Source organism: Strix aluco, chromosome 1 (genome assembly GCF_031877795.1).
Source record: "Strix aluco isolate bStrAlu1 chromosome 1, bStrAlu1.hap1, whole genome shotgun sequence".
NCBI lineage: Eukaryota > Metazoa > Chordata > Aves > Strigiformes > Strigidae > Strix > Strix aluco.
In genome coordinates this window covers 82,840,265-82,858,661 of record NC_133931.1, presented here as the reverse complement: position 1 = coordinate 82,858,661, position 18,397 = coordinate 82,840,265, and the positions used below count along the sequence as shown (strand labels likewise).

The 18,397-nt window shown below is 42.4% G+C and overlaps 1 protein-coding gene across 1 annotated transcript in view; it reads left to right on the top strand.

The window, feature by feature from the left end:
* Positions 1 to 18,397, top strand: part of MYO10 (myosin X) — a 172,026-nt gene that overhangs the window by 15,677 nt on the left and 137,952 nt on the right. The window contains exon 2 of the mRNA XM_074826408.1: positions 17,829 to 17,927. Coding sequence (XP_074682509.1) covers positions 17,829 to 17,927 — 99 coding nt within the window. The remainder of the gene's footprint in view (positions 1 to 17,828; positions 17,928 to 18,397) is intronic.

Sequence of the window (18,397 nt, the reverse complement as noted above, 5' to 3'; positions counted from 1 at the left end):
TAATCACATCTTTTATTTCTGTAAATGTGCCAATAAATTATTTTTAGACAAAAAATAAATAGATACAATTTTATCTGAGGGAGAGACTTGTACAGCGTATTGGGGTAAAAAAAAAAAAGAACAAACCAAGAAATTTCTTGCAAGTTGGCTGAAGCGGTGTATTACCTCTGAAAGTTGGATATGTTTGAGATGGGTCTTAACATGATCTGGAGGAATTAAAATGCAGCGTGTGTCTCTGCATATTTCTAGCTATAGGCCTGGATTTTGTAATTGTCCTGTACAAATGGGATTTTGTTTCTGTGAATATGAGGTAGGGATTTAACTTCTAGGAGAAGAAAACATTGTGAAAGCATGTGTATATCTGAAAATATACACAGAAATTCTGACAGTCACATTTGTACATAAACATGCTCGTGGCTATCTGAAGATGAAAGGGAACTGAAAACGTGACCAAAACAATGTTGTATAGGTGCTCTCTTCAAAAGATCTCAGTTCAGTGATAAACACGCTGCCAGAGTTTAGCTGTGCTCGTCGTATGAGTGACCAGCTAGAATTATGATGAAATTATAGTCACTTCTTCAAAACAAAGACAAGTTGATACTTGAAACAACAGGGAAATTGTAGAAAGACTGGCCCATGAGCAAGGGGGAAGGTGATGTCATGTGAACACTGTCATGGTGTTACTGTAAAAGCATCATTACATCTGCCAGACTTGCAGCCCTCAACAAGTAATTTAATCTGCTTTTGCCTTGTTTCTCTAGTTGCAAAATACCACAGAATTTTCCATTTCCAACATCTTTTTCCCTTTTCCCAGGTAGAGAGGTGCAGTGCCCTTCCTGGGTCCTTGCACCAGTGCAAATAAGACCAAATCTACTGCCCATGCTAAGCAAGGAGCCAAGTTCTGGGTGACTTCCTTGGTGAAGAAGCAGGCACATAGTCTTTGTGCAGTATTTTCTGCTGCACACATGAAGGTGGTGTGGAGCTCCAAGGACTCAAAATTCATTTCCTTACAGTTGAGGAAGTATCTGTTCCTCCCTGTGGAATGAAGTATTTTATATGTTGCAGAAGGGGTTAAAGGTAGTATGTGCAGTAAGCAGAAGGTTATTGTTCCATTTTGAAATTTATGACTTCTTTAAAAAGAAAATTGGTTCTATTTAAGGCCAAGTCTTTTTGACCAGCCAAGTCAAAGCTTGAAGGAAGCTAATACAGAGCTGGCAGTGGAAGAACACATTGCTACTGCAACATTTATTTGCAGTAAAGCCTAAGTGGCTTTTCATGATTCCTGCTGTCCTACAGTTAAGGAGCACTGCAGGGGCACCAGCTTCAGCAGAACTGTCCTGTGGAGTTGGGTTTTCTTGTAATAATGAGCAAGATGCTTCTCAGATGTTCTGCTGCTCTGAGATTAATGGTAACAGGCTGTTTTTCTGACTTTTTGAAGAGTTAAAATACCATTTGGCTAAAGCAGTCTGAATAACTAGAAACATGTTTAAAAACATTCACTTTTTTGAAATGACACTCCTGAGAGTAATTCAGTAGGGATAGGTACCCCTCCAGGTGACACAAGTCTGAGCATTTTTCCGAAAGGCGATCTAGGCTGAAGAAGCACTCATTCATTCTTGGGTTTGTGTCACGTTTGCATCAGCTGAAATCAAGCATGTGCTCTTTCTGACTAAAGAGACTTACCTGAATTCTCTTCTGTTCTACAGTAATTTGCCAGTAATGCTTCTCTTTGCACAATTCCATGCTTCAGCACTTGTGGAAAAGTTTTTTCGACAGTGTTTAGGTCATTTCATTTTACCTGAGAGTTGCTAAAAAAACCCACCCAATCACAACAAATAGCTGTTTTATTGACTCAAAGTGTAGTAATATGAGGAGTTGACTTTATTACTAGTATGAAAAGTAGTAAAAGGTACTGGCTATGTTTAGGCAGAGGAAGACACTTATAGTTTTTTAGACTTGTGTTCTTTAGTGCCATAAAAATCTGATTATGAGTAAGTAAGATTAAATATGTTTTAATAGCACTATGTCAAACAATCATGGAAAATTCCCAGTCTGAGCTTGTGCAGGCATTTGAATACTATGAAGTCCATATACTTTGGGGTTTTTTTGTTGTGTGGTTTTTTTTTTCCTTTTCTGTTTTTAGGTTTTTTTTTTTTAATTATTGTTTAAGAAAAAGCATCTCTCTGGGCAGGGAAGAATCAGTAATACTACATTTTGAGTGCTATACTTGCATTTTAATTTAGGTACCCTGCTGATTTGACTTGAACTTACTGTGCAGTCACCTTCTTTATAAATAATTTGAAGCAGTGTCCTTGTGATGGAAAGCCTATAAAGTCCTCCCAGGTTTCACAGACTGGGGAACTGCACCATGCTGTGCGAAGTAGATGTTTATGGAATTGTCTGGGCTGACATTTACAAAAGAGTTGATTGACTTAATTTATTGCCAAGTTAAATAAATTGCTGTGTAAAGGTTTGTGCTCCTGAGTAGACATACTTTCAGAGGTACCTAAGAGAAAAGGCCTGGTTCCCTGGGCTTTAGGGTCAACAAGGGTTGCTCGTGAAAGCTTGCTGTCCAGTGTGTTGACTCGTAACTTCCAGCATACCTTTTGGATGGCAGAGTGAGGGGGGGAGCTGGGAAATGTAGAGCAGGGATGTGTAAACCTACTGGAGCAGTTTCCTTGCAGAAGAAAAGCATGCTTTTGTCAGACTTAAAGTTGCTGCATGGTCTATGTATGTTGTCTATCTGTTGCCTGACAGAGGTATATGTTAGTCTATGTGTAGCCTAAGGCATTGGGTAGTGTGTTTTGAAATACGACTTGTTGAAGACAAGATGGCCAGAGTGGAAAGAGGTGCCTGCTCCTGGGTACGCTCTTGTGAGCAACACGATACGCTGCCTGTTGGTTCACCCTGAGCATTCCACAAAGATACTTGTGCTTCGCAGGCAAATACATTTCACACCCCCTAGGCCTCCACTCTCACTTCATTACTTTCACCAGCTTTAAAGTTTCCTGGGTTTCACTTTTGAATATCTCTGTCTCAAAGCAGCTGTGTTCTTGCTGGGTCTTTCTCTGCCCTCGCATCAGTTTTTCTAATTTGGGGAAGCACAGCTCTCCACAGCTGGCGCTTGTGGGTGCTTCCAGGCTGGGGGAGATGTGGCTGCTAGTCACAGCTGCCAGGTCTTTGCATGAAGGAAATGGATCTCTTCCCTGGATTTCAACCAAAAAAGTTGAGTTTAGTGCCTTGGCCCAAGTAGGTCATGTTGGTAGTAAAAGCATGTGGTCTGATTTCAGACCTGATCCTGGGGAAGTGGGGGGGGGGAACCAATCTCCCTCTCTGCTCCTGTGATGCTCCACTTGCTTAAGCCAATACTCTTGGCTGATGGGAAGAGCCTGGGTGCGAGGGGTTCCCACCTTGATATATGAATGGTGCACCTCTGGGAGATGACAATGTGTAGTCAAAATTGCTTGTCTGACAAGGTCCTTTGCTTGCTGAGAGGCATGCAGCTGATCAACCCTGGTTTTATGATTCTTCTACACACTGGACATAGTAAACTAGAAGAGAGTCTCAGCCTAGATGCATTTCCTTATACTGCTCGTTTATCTGTGGGATAAATGACTGTTTTGTCAGGTGTTAATGCTTTAACTTGCTTGTGTTTGGTTAAGCTCTTCTAATTGTTTTGTGGTTTAGTTTTGGATTAAGTCTTCTATCAACCTGCAGGACAGTAAAATGTGCATGCATGCATGCAAAAAAAACCAACCAGAAGCAGTTGCTCTGCATTTCTGCTTTTTCTGCTTCTGACACAAGAACTAGGTTGAGGTAGTAAGTCATTTTTCCTTTTAACAATTACCAGGTCATGTAAACATGCATTAAAATTAAAAAAAAAAAAATTGACGCCAGAGCGATGCAGGAAATGTTCATCCCTGTCGTGAAAACAAGGACGCAGAATGGGAATGCGTCAAATCTCTAGGTGTGCCTGCAAGTGAGAAAACGTGCCACACCTTTTTGTTGAAAGGTGGAGTGCAGACTTTAAGCTGCTTTGGAAAGATGCTACAAGCCATGAAGAAAGGTACATTGTTGTACATCCAAGGAACCTTTGAGCTGCTTTGTATGACCTGCCTTGGGGATTTGTCTATAGATGCAAGATGGGAAGCAATATGAAATTACAGGCTTCAGTCCAGTTTATGGTGTGAAAGTATCTATGATAGGAGAAGAGAAGATTTGCTGGTATAAATACCTGCTCCATTTCTGGGTTTTCTACCGAAGGTGTCCCCTTCTGGCAGTTTAGTGCTGAATGAACTTAAAAGGAGACAATTTTTATTGTATGTAATATATACGAAAAAATTCCAATAAAAAAAAATTGACTTGCTATAATTACTCAGGTGACTCGCCCCGTAGATGCTTCCTTTTATAGTTGCACAAGTAGAAAAAAACCAAAACAGATATTCTAATAAGAGTGGTATTATGGGAAGGAAATGTCAGGAAGAAGTGGACTAAGCAAAAGCAGGAGATTGCTTTTCAGAGGGTTGTGACCTTAAGGGGCTGAATATAATGAGTGCAGTGTTTCAGGCTGCCTTTTTACCTTGCAACTGCTACATACCATTGGTATTCATCAGCAGTGATGGGGCTCTGCAGCAGAAAGACTTGCAAAGCATCACCTGGTCTCCCAAGAGAAGTTTAAAGCCAGTAAAGTACAAAACTATACAAAGTGCATGTAGGAGACGCTGCCTTTTATCTGAACTTCATGGCTTTTTAACTTTACCTAAAATATAAGCTTCGTTGCTAAATTTGCCTTCAGTATAGATCCCAAACTCATTTCTACAGAGTTGCACCTTCTGTAAGTATAACACTGGTATAAAACGCCACCAGTGCAGCCTGCTTTGGTGTCACATAGCCTCTGGGAAACCGGAGATCAGTGCTGATTGACAGTCTTCTGCTCCTACCATCCAACAGTTGAGAGAGAGGCTGGGCTGGGATTAAATTTCTCTTCCACTACTGCCACCTAACTCTCCTTGGCCCCTGTGTTGGGGAAGTGAATTAGGTGTTTTCAAATGCCTGTTGCAATTGATTTTTGCTTAAAATCATCTGATCACAGCTTTGAGAAGTAACTCATGAGCATCTATTTCGTATTTACTGACACTTTGGTGTTTGTTTAAGGGTTGGTAGATCAGATCCTATTTATGAGCTGTTTACAAACTGAAGGAATTTTGAATTGAATAATAAATTATTTAAGGTTATATTTTTTTTATCCTTCAGTTTCATACACTGTCTCCATATTTCAGGGAGATGGGGATGTCCTTTTTACATTGAAATACAACAGTGATCAAATCTTCCATGTTATACATCTCAGTTCGTGGCCGAGTGTTAAAATTTACTGGGAGTCTTTCTTGAGTTTCTGACCTGGGAAAGAGAAGGTGGTAATCTTTGGAAAAGGAGGAGATGAGAAGAACTGACAGCCAGTCTTCCTGCCTGCTCCAGACCCAAAAGAAGTGTCCACCAAAGTCTTAGGGGGTGGTTCCTCCCAGGCATCCTGGACTATTGATGGGGGTAGGTTGGACAAATGAAAAGAGAACTTAGGAAAGTGGAAGAAAGGACACCTGTTCAGATTGAAGATGGGTGCAGTAATTTCACAGGGCCCTGTTAATACCGCTTTTTTCAACTGCTGTGAATGCAAATTTATTCTAAAACAAATGAAAAGTGGAATAAACTCTTTTTTTTTTTTTTTTTCTTCTGTATAGATCTGTGGGCTTCTTTACAGGTCTGCTAGGGAGTCTAACTGAGGGTCACCCTTTCACTCTCCCTTTCCCCCTTTCTGAAAACAGAGTGTATCTATTTAAGCAGTGTATACCCTGATTATGCTTTTCTTTAGGTGCTTGCTTCTGTTCTGTTGGTTGAAGCTTCCATAACTCTCCAGCAAACATTGCCCCTTTCTGTGGAGAGCTATAATAACTGTTACTTAGTGGATTGTGAGTGCTTTAATATGCTGCCAGCATTTCATTAAAATAATGTTGTCTGCTTGTTTTTCTTTTTTAAGACATGCATTTTGTGGCTGTATGTGAGACAGTGAGTGGCAGGAAGTTGGACATTGGCAAAAGACATTGGATATTATGTGCCATAAAAAGTGCAAACATCCCTCTGAGTTACAAAATCTTTCCCTTCTTTGGGGGTATTGTCTGGACTGCGTGTCCTCCCTGCTCTGAGCGCTACCAGGATGTCTGCAGTGAGCCTGGCCCTGCGGACACCATGTGAGGTGCTAGACTGAGCTCAGCTGATGCTCACCGGGCACAGCAGCGCACCTCTACATCCCCTGCACTCTCTGTATATATGAGCTGTGCCTGCCAGCCTTTCTGCAACAGGTGTGTGGGAATAAGCCAGTGCTCTGCCCTTTAATGATAAAATGTGCCATTACATTTTGTTGAATTGGCTGTGTTTTCATCAGGTGATCTCCAGACAGGCAGTGTGGATTTGCTCGGTGATTATTGTGGTTTGCAGTGTACAAATTAGTGTGGGAAGTTGCTAACGCTAGCCTTGTAACTTAGGTCTCCAGTGGCAGGATCAGCTTTTTCTGTGCTCCCTGAAATGTGAAAGGTAAGGAGGGAGAGCACAGACAGGTGCTTTGCTGCCCACCATTTGTTGGGATGGCCATGTGTTGCTCTGACAAAGGATCATCCCGTCTTCCAAATGTGCTTGTAAAAGCCAGGCACCACAGATGGGCTTTGGATGTAGAGGGGTGCACTTCCCCAAGGCACGTTGCTTATGTCCTGGATTTTTAGGAGTATTTTTTTATTTAATTAATTTTTAAGGATGCTTAAGTCCCCACCACCTCAAGTTGTTTCATAACCCAGGTTTGACTCATTCTGTGTGGTGCTGCAAGTCTGATAACCTCTGCCTGAACTTCCCAAATCAGCCTCAGCGGTGCTGCTACCCGGTTGCTGCAGTCATTTGTTGTGGGCCAGAAAACTGCATTTTCCTGGCTAGGTGTAGACACGACTTGTGCTTATTCTTCATTGAGCTTATCCAGGCTCCTGTTCCTGCCTTTGAGCTGTGGTGTGCTGCCTTGTGCCCACCTGGAGGGGCCACGTGTGCGAGGGGCAGGCTGTTGGGCTGCAGAGCCGTTGGAGCTGGTGTGGCAAAGAGGTGCTTGTCCTGGATTTGGGATGCTGCCCCTGATCTATAACAGGACATATGAACAGGATCAAGTGGGTGCTGTTGGTGAAAGCTGCTGGGCAAATCGCTGTGGCTTGTGGGAATGGAGGACCTGAACTCCCCATCTGCGAAGCTTGGCACAGCCCAAAGCTGTCAGCTGCTTGTGGTCAAAGCATAACTGGGATTTGTTCCTCAGCATGGGGTCAGACCGACTGCATGGGCCTTCAGAAAGGCAATGCTGAAACGGTTGTTGGAAATACTACTGAACAGGTCCAACAGCACATCCTAATTTACCAACTGTCCAGTTCGCTTCCTCCTGGTTTCTGTATTCCACTAGGTATTAGCCATAGTAAGTCTTTATTCTACAGAGGTTTACCCATATGCAGGGTCCTGTTGACATCTGTAGGACATGGTAAAGGGGCAAAGTTAAGAGAGGGTTATGGTGTTTCTAGGGCAAACCCCATGTAGCTTGCCAAATGAGATTGATTAAATAAACAACAAACAACAAAAAATCCCAAAAGAACCTTGAAGCATGAACAAGCAATGTAAAGAACTAATTCATGGCAATTACATACTTTAAATACTTTTGTTGCTGTGGTGAAATAAAGGTATGTAGTGATCATATTGTGAAAGCGAAGCCGCAAAGAGAAATGAAGTCTACTGAATCAATTACTGTAAATTCAATGTAAGGGGATCAATACAATTTAGGAAAAGAAGTTACGACCTGCTATGCAAAATTGTCCCATTTTCAATAATCAATGTTTCTATTAGTGAAATAAATGAATGAAAGAATTGTGGGCCACTGGTCCATTATTCTCTTCTCCCTCCTTTTCACACTTACTTTCTTAGCCTTGGAATACAGTCTTGCTAATTCTTACAGCACCAAAGTGTGAACTGTGTCTCTCCAAAATCCTGGGTTTTAATTTCAAGAAAATACAGAGCTTGGAAGAAGAGGGGGGGAAAAAAAGGGAAAAAAAAAAAACCAAAACAAAACCAAAACACCAACAAACACTTAAAAAGAATGTGGGCTGACTGGGTTGGTTTGTTTTTGTCTTAAGGCTCTGATCTTATAGCTGTTTTCTGCAACAATTAAGGCTGAAAATATTTTCCCTTCTTGCCCATCCCTACTCTAACCCAGGAAAATGATTCATGTGTAAACTGGTATTTTGGAGTTGCAGGGAGACATAAACAAAACAAAAAAATCCCTCTAATACTGTCAGACCTGTAAAAGGATCATGGAAATTGACAATATGGAAGAGCTGAAGTGGAACCTTTTTTACTTTGATGCCAGTAACTTGCAAAGTTAAAGCTGTGGTATTATTTTGGGGAGTGATTTTTTTTTTTTTAAGTATGCTTATTACCTTGCACGGTCTGCTACTTAATATGGATTATCTTTTTCACACAAGACTCCCTCTTGACTAATCAGATGGCTGCCAAAGAGCGGTCAATGGTAGAAAATGTATCTTGATCAGAAATTTCATCTGCTTTGCAAATTCAAATCAGGCTGAACCAGTATAATGTCCCTCTAAACAAGGTATATGTGTGCTTGTATAGCACAACTAGTATCTGTGGATAAACTAGTACTATATAGTTGTTCCCTATTAGATTTTCTTCTAAAAAGTCAGTGTCCAGGTACATGTGGAACAGTATGAAGAACTGAACAGTTCCTTGACTGATGAGCCTACTAGATCCGTGTCTCATGAAAATAAGTGGTAAATGCCTGTCTTCAAGACCCATGTGTCAAATGTTTTTGTGTGGTTTTTTTTTTTCCTTTTTCACTTAATCAGCTTTAAAGTACTCAGAGACCTTCCTCCTAAACAAAACGTTTTGAAATGAGACTTGCTTTGCAAGCATGAGTTTCCATTTTGCAAAGAAGACTCTCCACAGGCTTTGCGGGCAATGAATGAGAAACATTTTTCAAGTTCAGTCTCAAACTAAACCTTGTTTCAGAGTGGTTGGTGCCACCCATACCATCATGGCTGCTGCTCGTGGGTCAGTGCCTGTGGCCTTTGCTTTGTATTCTTCTCAGGCAGGAGAGACAAGAGGAAGGTGGAAGAAAATGCTAGGGTGTTTTACACCACTTGGCAACCTGTGGCAGATGACAAATTCAGTACCTGGGAGGTTTTAAGGGCAAAGTTGTGTGGCTGAGCCCCAAGAAAGAGGGTAGTGAAGAAGATATTTCTACCATTGTTTTGCCTCATTGGTCTTTGAGACACCAGTCCCAAGAGGGTAGCTGAAGGAGTGAATGAGAAGAGGGCGCTAGCATGACTTCACACATATGGATTTAAAAATCCTTCTCCACCTTGATGTGAGTTTAAAAGCTTGTCATGTAGCATAATCAAAAAGTTGCCAAGCTGGTAGCTTTTGGATTGGGGACTGCCAAGCACAACAGAGCATGGTGGATGAGCTACAGGCATTTTGGCAGGCTGTCCTCTTGTCCTCGAGTCAGTGATAGAGCTGCATGGCAGTGTAACTACTTACTAGAAGATATGGGAAAGATTATGTTAGCAGAAGCTAGTGGTGATTTAAATTGGCTTGTTTGGGCAGTCGTGCTGGGATAACTACTCCTGCTATATTGCTGTAGGCTTTGGAGAATGGTTTTTAGAGGAAAGTCTGTCTTCCCCTGCTGCTTTTGTGTTCACTGTCCTTCCTCGATTCTGTCTTAAAATACCTGTTAAGGTTAAAAGATCTCAACTCGTGTGGATAAAGATTTGGGGTGTGTGCATGTATACAGATTGCTTAAATTCAGTTGGTTTTTAAGGAAATGAAGTTTTAGGGTTTTTGTGGTTTTGTTAGGTTTTTTTGTTTGTTTTACATTTGTAGTCATGACTGTAATTAGTAAAAAAATGTGTTTTTTGAAAAATGAGTGCTTGGCAAAACTGTGCTGTAATCAAAGACAGAACTGCAACTCCTATTGAAATATGTGAAGGCAGAGTTAGGGCTTGTTTGGTTCGTAGGCAAAGGTTGAAGGCTTTTGTAAGGCTATTGTATATTCCTTTTTAGGAATTTAAATAAGAGGAGAGAATTACATGAATGTACCAGGAGGTCTGTCATTTTCCCTGGCCACTGCCACCCCCTACCCCAATACAGAAAGTGATGGAGAGGTGTACAGTGGCCCCAAGCTCTTTTTCCCTGTGTTCCTTACATCTCCCTGCTGTCATCAGAAACTACCCCCTCTTCCTTCTCCTCACCCACGTGTTGTCTTTTTTAATTACTTATCCTCCTTACTGAGTTTTAACAGATTAAAATTCCCCCCAACCCAAGCCAAGGTCCTGAGGGAGAGTAGTAGAGGGGGTGTCACTTGCCAGGTGAGTCTGTGATACCTGATGGTGATGAGGTACAGGTGGGTCTGAAACTCCAGATCCATTAGATAGAGAAAAGTTGCTGTATGTGTTCTGTGCTTCCCTGATTTTTCATTTTTGCAGTTTTATTCACGGTTGGTTTCCAAGTAGTATTTGGAGCGCTGATTTTTAATTTCAGAATTCATCAGAAATGCCATTGACTTCACTGCACAGAAACTGTTATTTCTTTACCTAAATTTGCAGGCATGAGAAAGAGCTGTTGTCCACTAGCAGCTTGTGTAGCTTGACGGCAACTGATAGTGACAATGGGCTTTCCAAATTCCTGTATTGTTGTGTTTTTGCAGCCATGATGCCATGGTATAGGTTGGGCAGACTTGTAAGTGAAAAAAGTATTTTGCAAAACTTGTCAAAATTTAAAGGTAATGCCTGAATCTCTCATGAAAGTCATAATTCAGACTGTAGCAACACCAGTAACTCTCCGGAAAAGACTTGATAGCATTTCATTGCTGGATTTGCTTTTGAGGATGTGATAAAGCTGTTGTTTCCTAGCGGTGTGGAAACCTTGTCATCCTCATGAGCTGGCAACCACATCTTCAGAGCTCTAGCAGAGAAGTGCAATTGCTTTTCAGCTTTTGAGCGAGGTCTGTTGTGCGTATCTTCACATGCAGCAGCAGAAGACGGGGAGGAGTGTGCTCATCTAGGTCCACATATAGAGGTGTGTATATCTCTGTGCTGTTTGTGTTGGGTATAACTGGAAGAGAAAATGTTTTGGTTTTTTTTTTTTTTTTCATTTAAACACACACCCCCCCCCCACCCCCCCCCACCGGCCATGTTATATGAAGCAGCAGCCTTGTAAGAAGTGCTAGTGCTTTCAAAGGGCTGGGGGAAGGCACAAATTTATTTTGGTTCCCTCTCAAGTCAGTAATAGTAATAATATATGTTTTAATTCAGTTTCTTGTTTTTAAAGTGTTATGCATCGTCTGTGCTGTGCTATCTCCAATTACTGAAACAGAAGGAGATGGAGCCTGTTCAAGGTTAATCAGCAGCTGTTGCACAGACCTCAGGAGCAGGAGAGCTGGTGCTTTGATCTGGTGTGGGGGATGGACAGACAACAGAAACATCTCGTTTTCAAGGAGATTTTGTTCTGCAGGAAACTAACCCCCCTAAACTGCCCTTACATCTCATGGAAATATCTTCATGGCTTTGTTCTGCTTTAAAACAGCAAAGCAAAGTAGTGTTGTTCAGGAGGCAAAATTAAATTTGTTGAGGAAGGTGTTGGTAGTTTACTCCTGTGCTCTCTGAGGAATTGTGATGAATGCCTTAAGTGTTTTGAAAATGAATTTTACCCCATTCAGCTGGATTAAGTATGTGCCTAGATTTAAGTGCGTAGTCAGTTCATGAAGTTGGGTTTAAGGTACTGAAATTCAGATTACATGCTCAAATACCTTTCAAAGCTGTGTCTTCTCTCACTGTCTATAGAGACATGGGGTTCCACTAGTCCTCCTCCATCCATCCCTTCCCACCCCACCATCCCCAGATGAAAACTGCCAGTTTCCAACTATTGTCAGAGGGGAGGCAGGCTGCTTGGAGAGAAACAGAGCCCATTAGGGGCACTATCTTGGAGTGATTTCTGGAGTATTTATTTCCCTTTTGTATGTTGTGTGGCAGTAGTGCACAGACTTTGTAGTAGTTTTCATATTCACCCACTGCTGATACCTGGTTGTTGTGGAAGCCTTTTGTCAACAAGCGCAGGAAAGCTGCACCGGGGAAGCTGGGCACTGCAAAGGAGAGGATCTGGAGCAATATTCTGATTTACAGAGTAATACATCAGACAAATGGCCATTACTACTTGTTTGTTTCCCTGGACTTAGAGAGGGAAGAACAGGTCTGGTCTTCTGCTTGGGTTGAAGCTAGTGAAGGATATCTGGCTTACAGTGAACTTCATGAGTTTGCCACTGAGTAGTCTGGCAGGCACTTGGCATGTTAAGGTTTTTGGGTGCCTAAACTGAAGTGTTTTCAGTAGTCCTGAGCTGACAACGAAGGCTGAGTTTTCAGAAGCAAAACTGTTCATTAATATGAAATCAACAAAGTTGTAGTTTTTTCTGGATGCTTCTTTCTTGCTGTGGCCCTCCTGTTTGTCACAGTATGAGAATTAGTGAAGAGGAGGAATGAAGGTAAATGTGGTTTTGGTTATCTTTTGCATTAAAAAGCTATGTCCAGCTTGACCTAGTTAATAACATCTCTTCCTGTCTCTCAAACTTTGTATTTGGAGCCAAGCTACTGAGGTGCATAAACAAAAGGTTCTCTAAATACATACTGACTGTTGTTCCTCTTGCTTTGCCAAGCCCTAATAGCAAAATGCTTTTTGAATGCAGATGCAGCATAACCCTTAATTTAAAGCAGTTTTAACTGCTTTGAATCAACTGCATTGATAAGTCAACTGTTACATTATAACGTGAATTATAACATATTACATTATAACATGCTACATTATAACATGTGAATGGGTAGCGCTTTCACTTAGATGAGGACACAGTTATACAATATATGCTTTTTCATATGTAGAGATAGATACTCTATATATAGGTAATTAATAAGCAGACAGTTATTCAGCATACAAAGTATGCTGTATGCATGCAAAGTCTAGCTTCTTAATACAGTTTTGCATGAAATGCTCCACCATTTTACTTAGTTGAGGTAAAGTTCTTGGTTAGTTTTGTAATTTCCAGCATATATGTCCTATAGAAAGTAAAAAAGAATGGATTTTTGTCATCTCCAAGAACAGAATATGAAGGAAGGTAAGTGCTAGTGTTTGCATTTTCAGCAGCAAAATCTGCAAGGTAGAAGGACTAGGGACTTCTCCAGCTCGTCTTACAGCTGTGAGATGTGCAAACCTATTTCCTTTCCCTTTTGCAGTTGGGAGAAATTTATTTGCTATGGAAATGATGGCATATGGCCCTTCTGCAAATGCTATTCCAAGTATTTTTACAGTCTCGCTTCATGGAAATAAACACCATTGGGTTTTAGGAAGTGCTCTGTGGCTTTGTTTGCCCCCTTACCACGAAAGGGTGGCTGGTCAGGGAGCTCTGGAGTAACCCAAGTTACCAGGCTTCTTCCCCCAAAACAGGTTCAGATCAATAAAACATGCCACCATGTGCCTTGTGTGGAGTCTTTTTTCAGGCAGGTCCTGTATGACAAGTCTTCTCCATAAATTAACCGTGAGTGAAGATTTTGTTCTCAAAACTGTCACTTGTGCATAGCTAATGCATCGCAGAGGGATTGCAGCCCAGTTGCAGACTTAGCTGGGCACAGGAGGTGGCTGTAACTTGCATAGCTTGGGAGGTGTCTTTTGCCAAGAGTTTTTTGTGTTTTCTATCCCCAGACGGGAAGGCCTTGCAGTGCACCCAGCCCATGGACAGATACCGTATTGTTGAGCTACCTTGCCAGGGAACACGTCGTATTTGCATTTCAGATGCCTCGGGCTTTGTGAACTGCATTGTTCCAGCTTCCCCTGAATAGCAGCTATTGACCCCTAACAATGTACATTTGTTTAAATCAAACCCTTCCGAACTTTAAAAAGCTTATTTTAGGAGTAGCCCAACCAAGTGAACATTTCTGTGCAGGCTCCTTTTTTTCCCCTTCATAGCCAGAAAAAAATTGCTGAATTAATTATTTATTTTCAAGATGGAAAACATTTTCCTCCTTGTGAGAGGCTATTTTGAATGCTGAGGTTTTGGCAAATTTTGTTGCGGCTTAATGTTTATAAGCATTTCATTGCCCTTGAAAGCATAAACTTCATGTTACTCAAGCTCAGAGATTTTGGCAAATAAACCAGTGGATCAACAGGGGTTTGGTTGTCCTGAAGCACTTGAAGAACTTGACTGCATTTTGTCAAATAGGGTTTTTTTGCTGTTTGTGTGTGCACTTAGATGGATTGAATTCATCTAGGAAGGGGAGGTAGAGACTGACTAGTACAGATACTTCATGTCCAGCAGCAGGCTGGCAAAAGCATTTCTTTGGGTCGTGGGAAGTCTGGAGCCAAATTCCCTTTGCTGCTTGGGGTGACTGCATACATGCCTCCACCCTTGAGCCATCAGCTGTCCAGAGCTTGGTGGTGTCAGTAGCCACTGTCATTTAAATCTATTACAATTTGTGAACAAAAACTATGGTTATTTAGTGTGGGGAGGAAGCTTCTCTATGCCTTGCTCCTGTGGGGTTATTAGGTTGAGGCAGAAAAGCTCAGTGAAGTAAAAATTTTCTATGAGCTGAACAGCCTTATAGTTCTTCCATTTTAGGCCAGAACGATCCCACTAATAACAGCAAAATATTCAAACATGAAACAGTGATTGTCAGATTAAATGGGGTTGTTTTATGGGCTGACAATTCTTTCTTCTGGTGTCCTATGTTAACTCAGGAGTATTGCATCTCATGAAGTTTTTATAGGTATTTCTGTTGGATGCGTTTAGAAAAATGTTGCTAGCAGGTCAAGGGAGGTGATCTTTCTTCTCTACTCAGCACTGATGAGGCCACACCTGAAGTGCTGTGTTCAGTTCTGGGCTCCCCAGTACAGGAGGGACCTGGACATACTTGGTAGGGTCCAACAAAGCATCACAAAGATGATGAAGGAGTTGGAGCATCTCTCTTATGAGGAAAGGCTGAGAGAGCTGGGACTATTCAGGCTGGGGAAGGCTCAGGGAGGATCCCATCAATGTATATACCCGGAGGGAAGGTATGAAGAGGAGGAAGCCAGACTCTTCTCAGTGGTGCCCACTGGCAGGACCGGAGACAATAGGTGCAAACTGAAACCCAGGAGATTCCCACTGAACATCAGGAAACACATTTTTACTGTGAGGATGACCGAATATTGGCACAGGCTGTCCAGAGAGGTTGTGGGGTCTCATCCTTGGGGATACTCGGCAACCATCTGGACATGATTCTGGGCAACAGGTCTAGGTGACCCTGCTTGAGCAGGACAATTGGACTAGATGCCCTCCAGAGGTCCCTTCCAACCTCAGCCTTCTGTGATGGACAGGTAAAGTGAGGTGACTGAGGCCATACAGGAATCTGAGGTAAAAGACTCAGCTCACCTTGCTCTGAATGTATTGCATGGTATAGCGTGGGTATGTGATCTCTCTCACACAGTGCTGTGCACTCATGGCTTATGGGCTATAGACCCATGGACTGTGGACTAAGCGGCGTACAGCTGAGCACTTTATTGCACCTCCCCATTGGGGCTGATGGGCAGCTGCAGCCTCAGGTTTTCCCTTTCCGATGCTCTTGGGGACGGTGGGCTGACAGCAGCAACTGCATTAATGTGAGAGAGCCCTTTGTCTCCCACCCTGACAGTTGTGGTAGATACTCCTTAATACCGAGGATGTCTCCTTCAAAGTTGTCACCGCTCCTGCGCCTATAGTTAAGTGACATAGGATATTCTGTTTGCTGCAGTGGGGAGGTACCAGAGGAAGTCCAAGAGCAGTGCGCTCACATCTGCCTTTCTCCCTCTGGAAAGTGCAGAGTGAGAAGTGCCCTCGGACCAGTCAGCGTGGGGGTGTTCATGCCACTCGAAGATTAAAAACACAGCAGCGCCCTGGGTTTTCTGACAGCTGGAGTCCAATGCAGACCCAGGGGAGAGCAGGTGGAAGTCTTCTGCTGCTGTCACTGGGTTATGAATTAAGTGTTCACATCCTCTCTATTGGTTTTACTACTTCTGGGGAGTCCTTTCCCCGCTGTTTCTCAGTCCCCTGCTCCCCCCCTGCCCACCTCGGGTGCTAGCGCTCTCCCTTCTGCTCCCCTCTGCCCTCATCCTATAAATTTGAGTCGACATACCCTGCATTTGAACTGCCTTAGACTTGCTGTAAACCTGGAAACCATCTGGCTCAAGGTTTTGGAGGTAAAAGGGCAAACAGCTTCACAGGCATTTGCAGCATTTAAAATGGAAAGCAGTTTGTCAAAATATGGAGGGGAAGAAAATGAGGGATGCTCTTACAAGGTCCTCTGTGTGCAGCTGAGCTCTTACCATTCAGAGAAACCAAGCAGCACAAGTTTTTACATTCTCCATTAACTTTATTTTGTGTCTCGGAGCTGCTGTTCTCCCATCACAGAAACAAGAATAATGTTTATTCAACATTATCTGAAGCATATGCAACTTGTAACATAGCTGAAGGTAGACTCACAGGCTGCTTGCCTTAAATATGTAACAGAAATAAAAATCTGTAATTGCCATGATTATTAATCACGATCCTGCACCCCACCAACTTTAACAAGGCTGTAAGTCTAGTTTCTGTGTGTAAAAAATTCAGGCAAGGACAACCTTTGGATGCTAGCATGCAAAATTAAATATTTGAATTATTTTTTTCAGTGATCATACACCCAAAGTCACAACCTTATGATTATCAGGGTATATCCCAGTCTTTTTCTACCACTCCTTTACTTTTTCTTTACTTTTGACTGTCCTGGTAAAAAGAATCTCTGTTCTATAAATGCCACTAAAATACTGTCTTTCTGATGTGGAGCCTGCTGTCCATTTGTAGAGAACGGGATTATAGTTTGTGTTGGAGGTCACACCATGGCGGGGGTGGTGCTGCTGCTGTTCAGTGTTTTCATGCCACCTGAAGCCTTCTCCTATGCTGGAGCAAGTAGGTATTGTTAATGAGTTGGCTTTTGCTGCAGCTGCATCATCAACTGCGGTTCCTCCCTTGTTCTCGGTGCTGGAAATCTCTTTTCTTGATGCTGGATGTACCAGCCAGATGAAAATTAAAATAGTCTGCGCCTACCCTGTCTTACTAGACTGACTTAGATGCCTCACTGATAGTGTCTCCGTTGCCTCCTCACTTCTAAAAACAAAATGTCATTTCTTTGTAACCTTCCTTGCTATTAGGTTTGGGGTTTTTTTTAAATCCTCTGTGTTGTTGTGCAGCCAAGAGAAGAGAACCGTATAAAGGGCAAAGTGGTTTAGAAAAAAGGTGAAAGATGATAGGGGGGGGGAGTTGCTGTGAGTGCCTAACAGAGGTTGAAAGTAAACAGGTAGGGAGCCAGCTGGCTTTGAGGAGGATCTTTTAAACTGTGTGTAAATTCAAGCACCGCTTTGTAATTTTACGTGTGCTAACACGAGGCACATGACTCGGAGAATTGGCTTCAGCTGCTCTTGCCGGCATTTCGGAACTTCTACTTAAAAATGAAAATAAGGCACTTCAGTGTAGTTCTTCTGTGTTTACTGTTCGGGCAGAAACCAACAAATACTTGCTGAGAGATTATTTCTTTCACTTGCTTTTTTGGTTTTTACTCTTGTTTTCTTTCCTCTTGATAAATACAGGAAAATACAGAGTGAAAGTCTTTTTTCAGTTTTCAATTATGCTACCTATAACTCTGTTTTGTTTATTGTAGGGGTCTCGGGTCTGGCTGCGAGAAAATAATCAGCATTATCCCAGTACTGTTCATTCCTGTGCAGAAGGAGTCGTCGTATTCAGGACAGACTATGGTCAGGTATGGGCATCACTCCTCTATGTTTCCTCCTTTTTGCCACTCTGGAAAAGAAGCTGTTCTTGTGAGGAGGGCATAAGGGAAACCAGAAGTCTAAAGTCTGTGAATAAAATACTCATTTTGTGTGACCTGAATGTGCAACTTTGGTTTTAATAGCTCTTCCCATTGCCTGTCTGGTCAGTTGCTATGATGATGCCTGACAAAGCTGAAGCAATGTTGCTGGGTGTGAGGCCCTTGTTCCACATAGGTCGGTAGTTCTGTAGTTTACTGGAGGTAGGTGGCCTCTCCATGGTTGTATTCCCTTACAATAACAGAAGGGAAGGGTTGGCATGTGGTGCTGAGGCATCGTGGTGGTGGAGTGTCACTGATTCAATGGGAGGCAGCAAGACACACCTCCCAGAGCAAAACTGGGGTAGCTCCACCAGCTCCTGTCACAAGAGGACTGTGAAGGAAGGGGACCATTACTCCCCTCA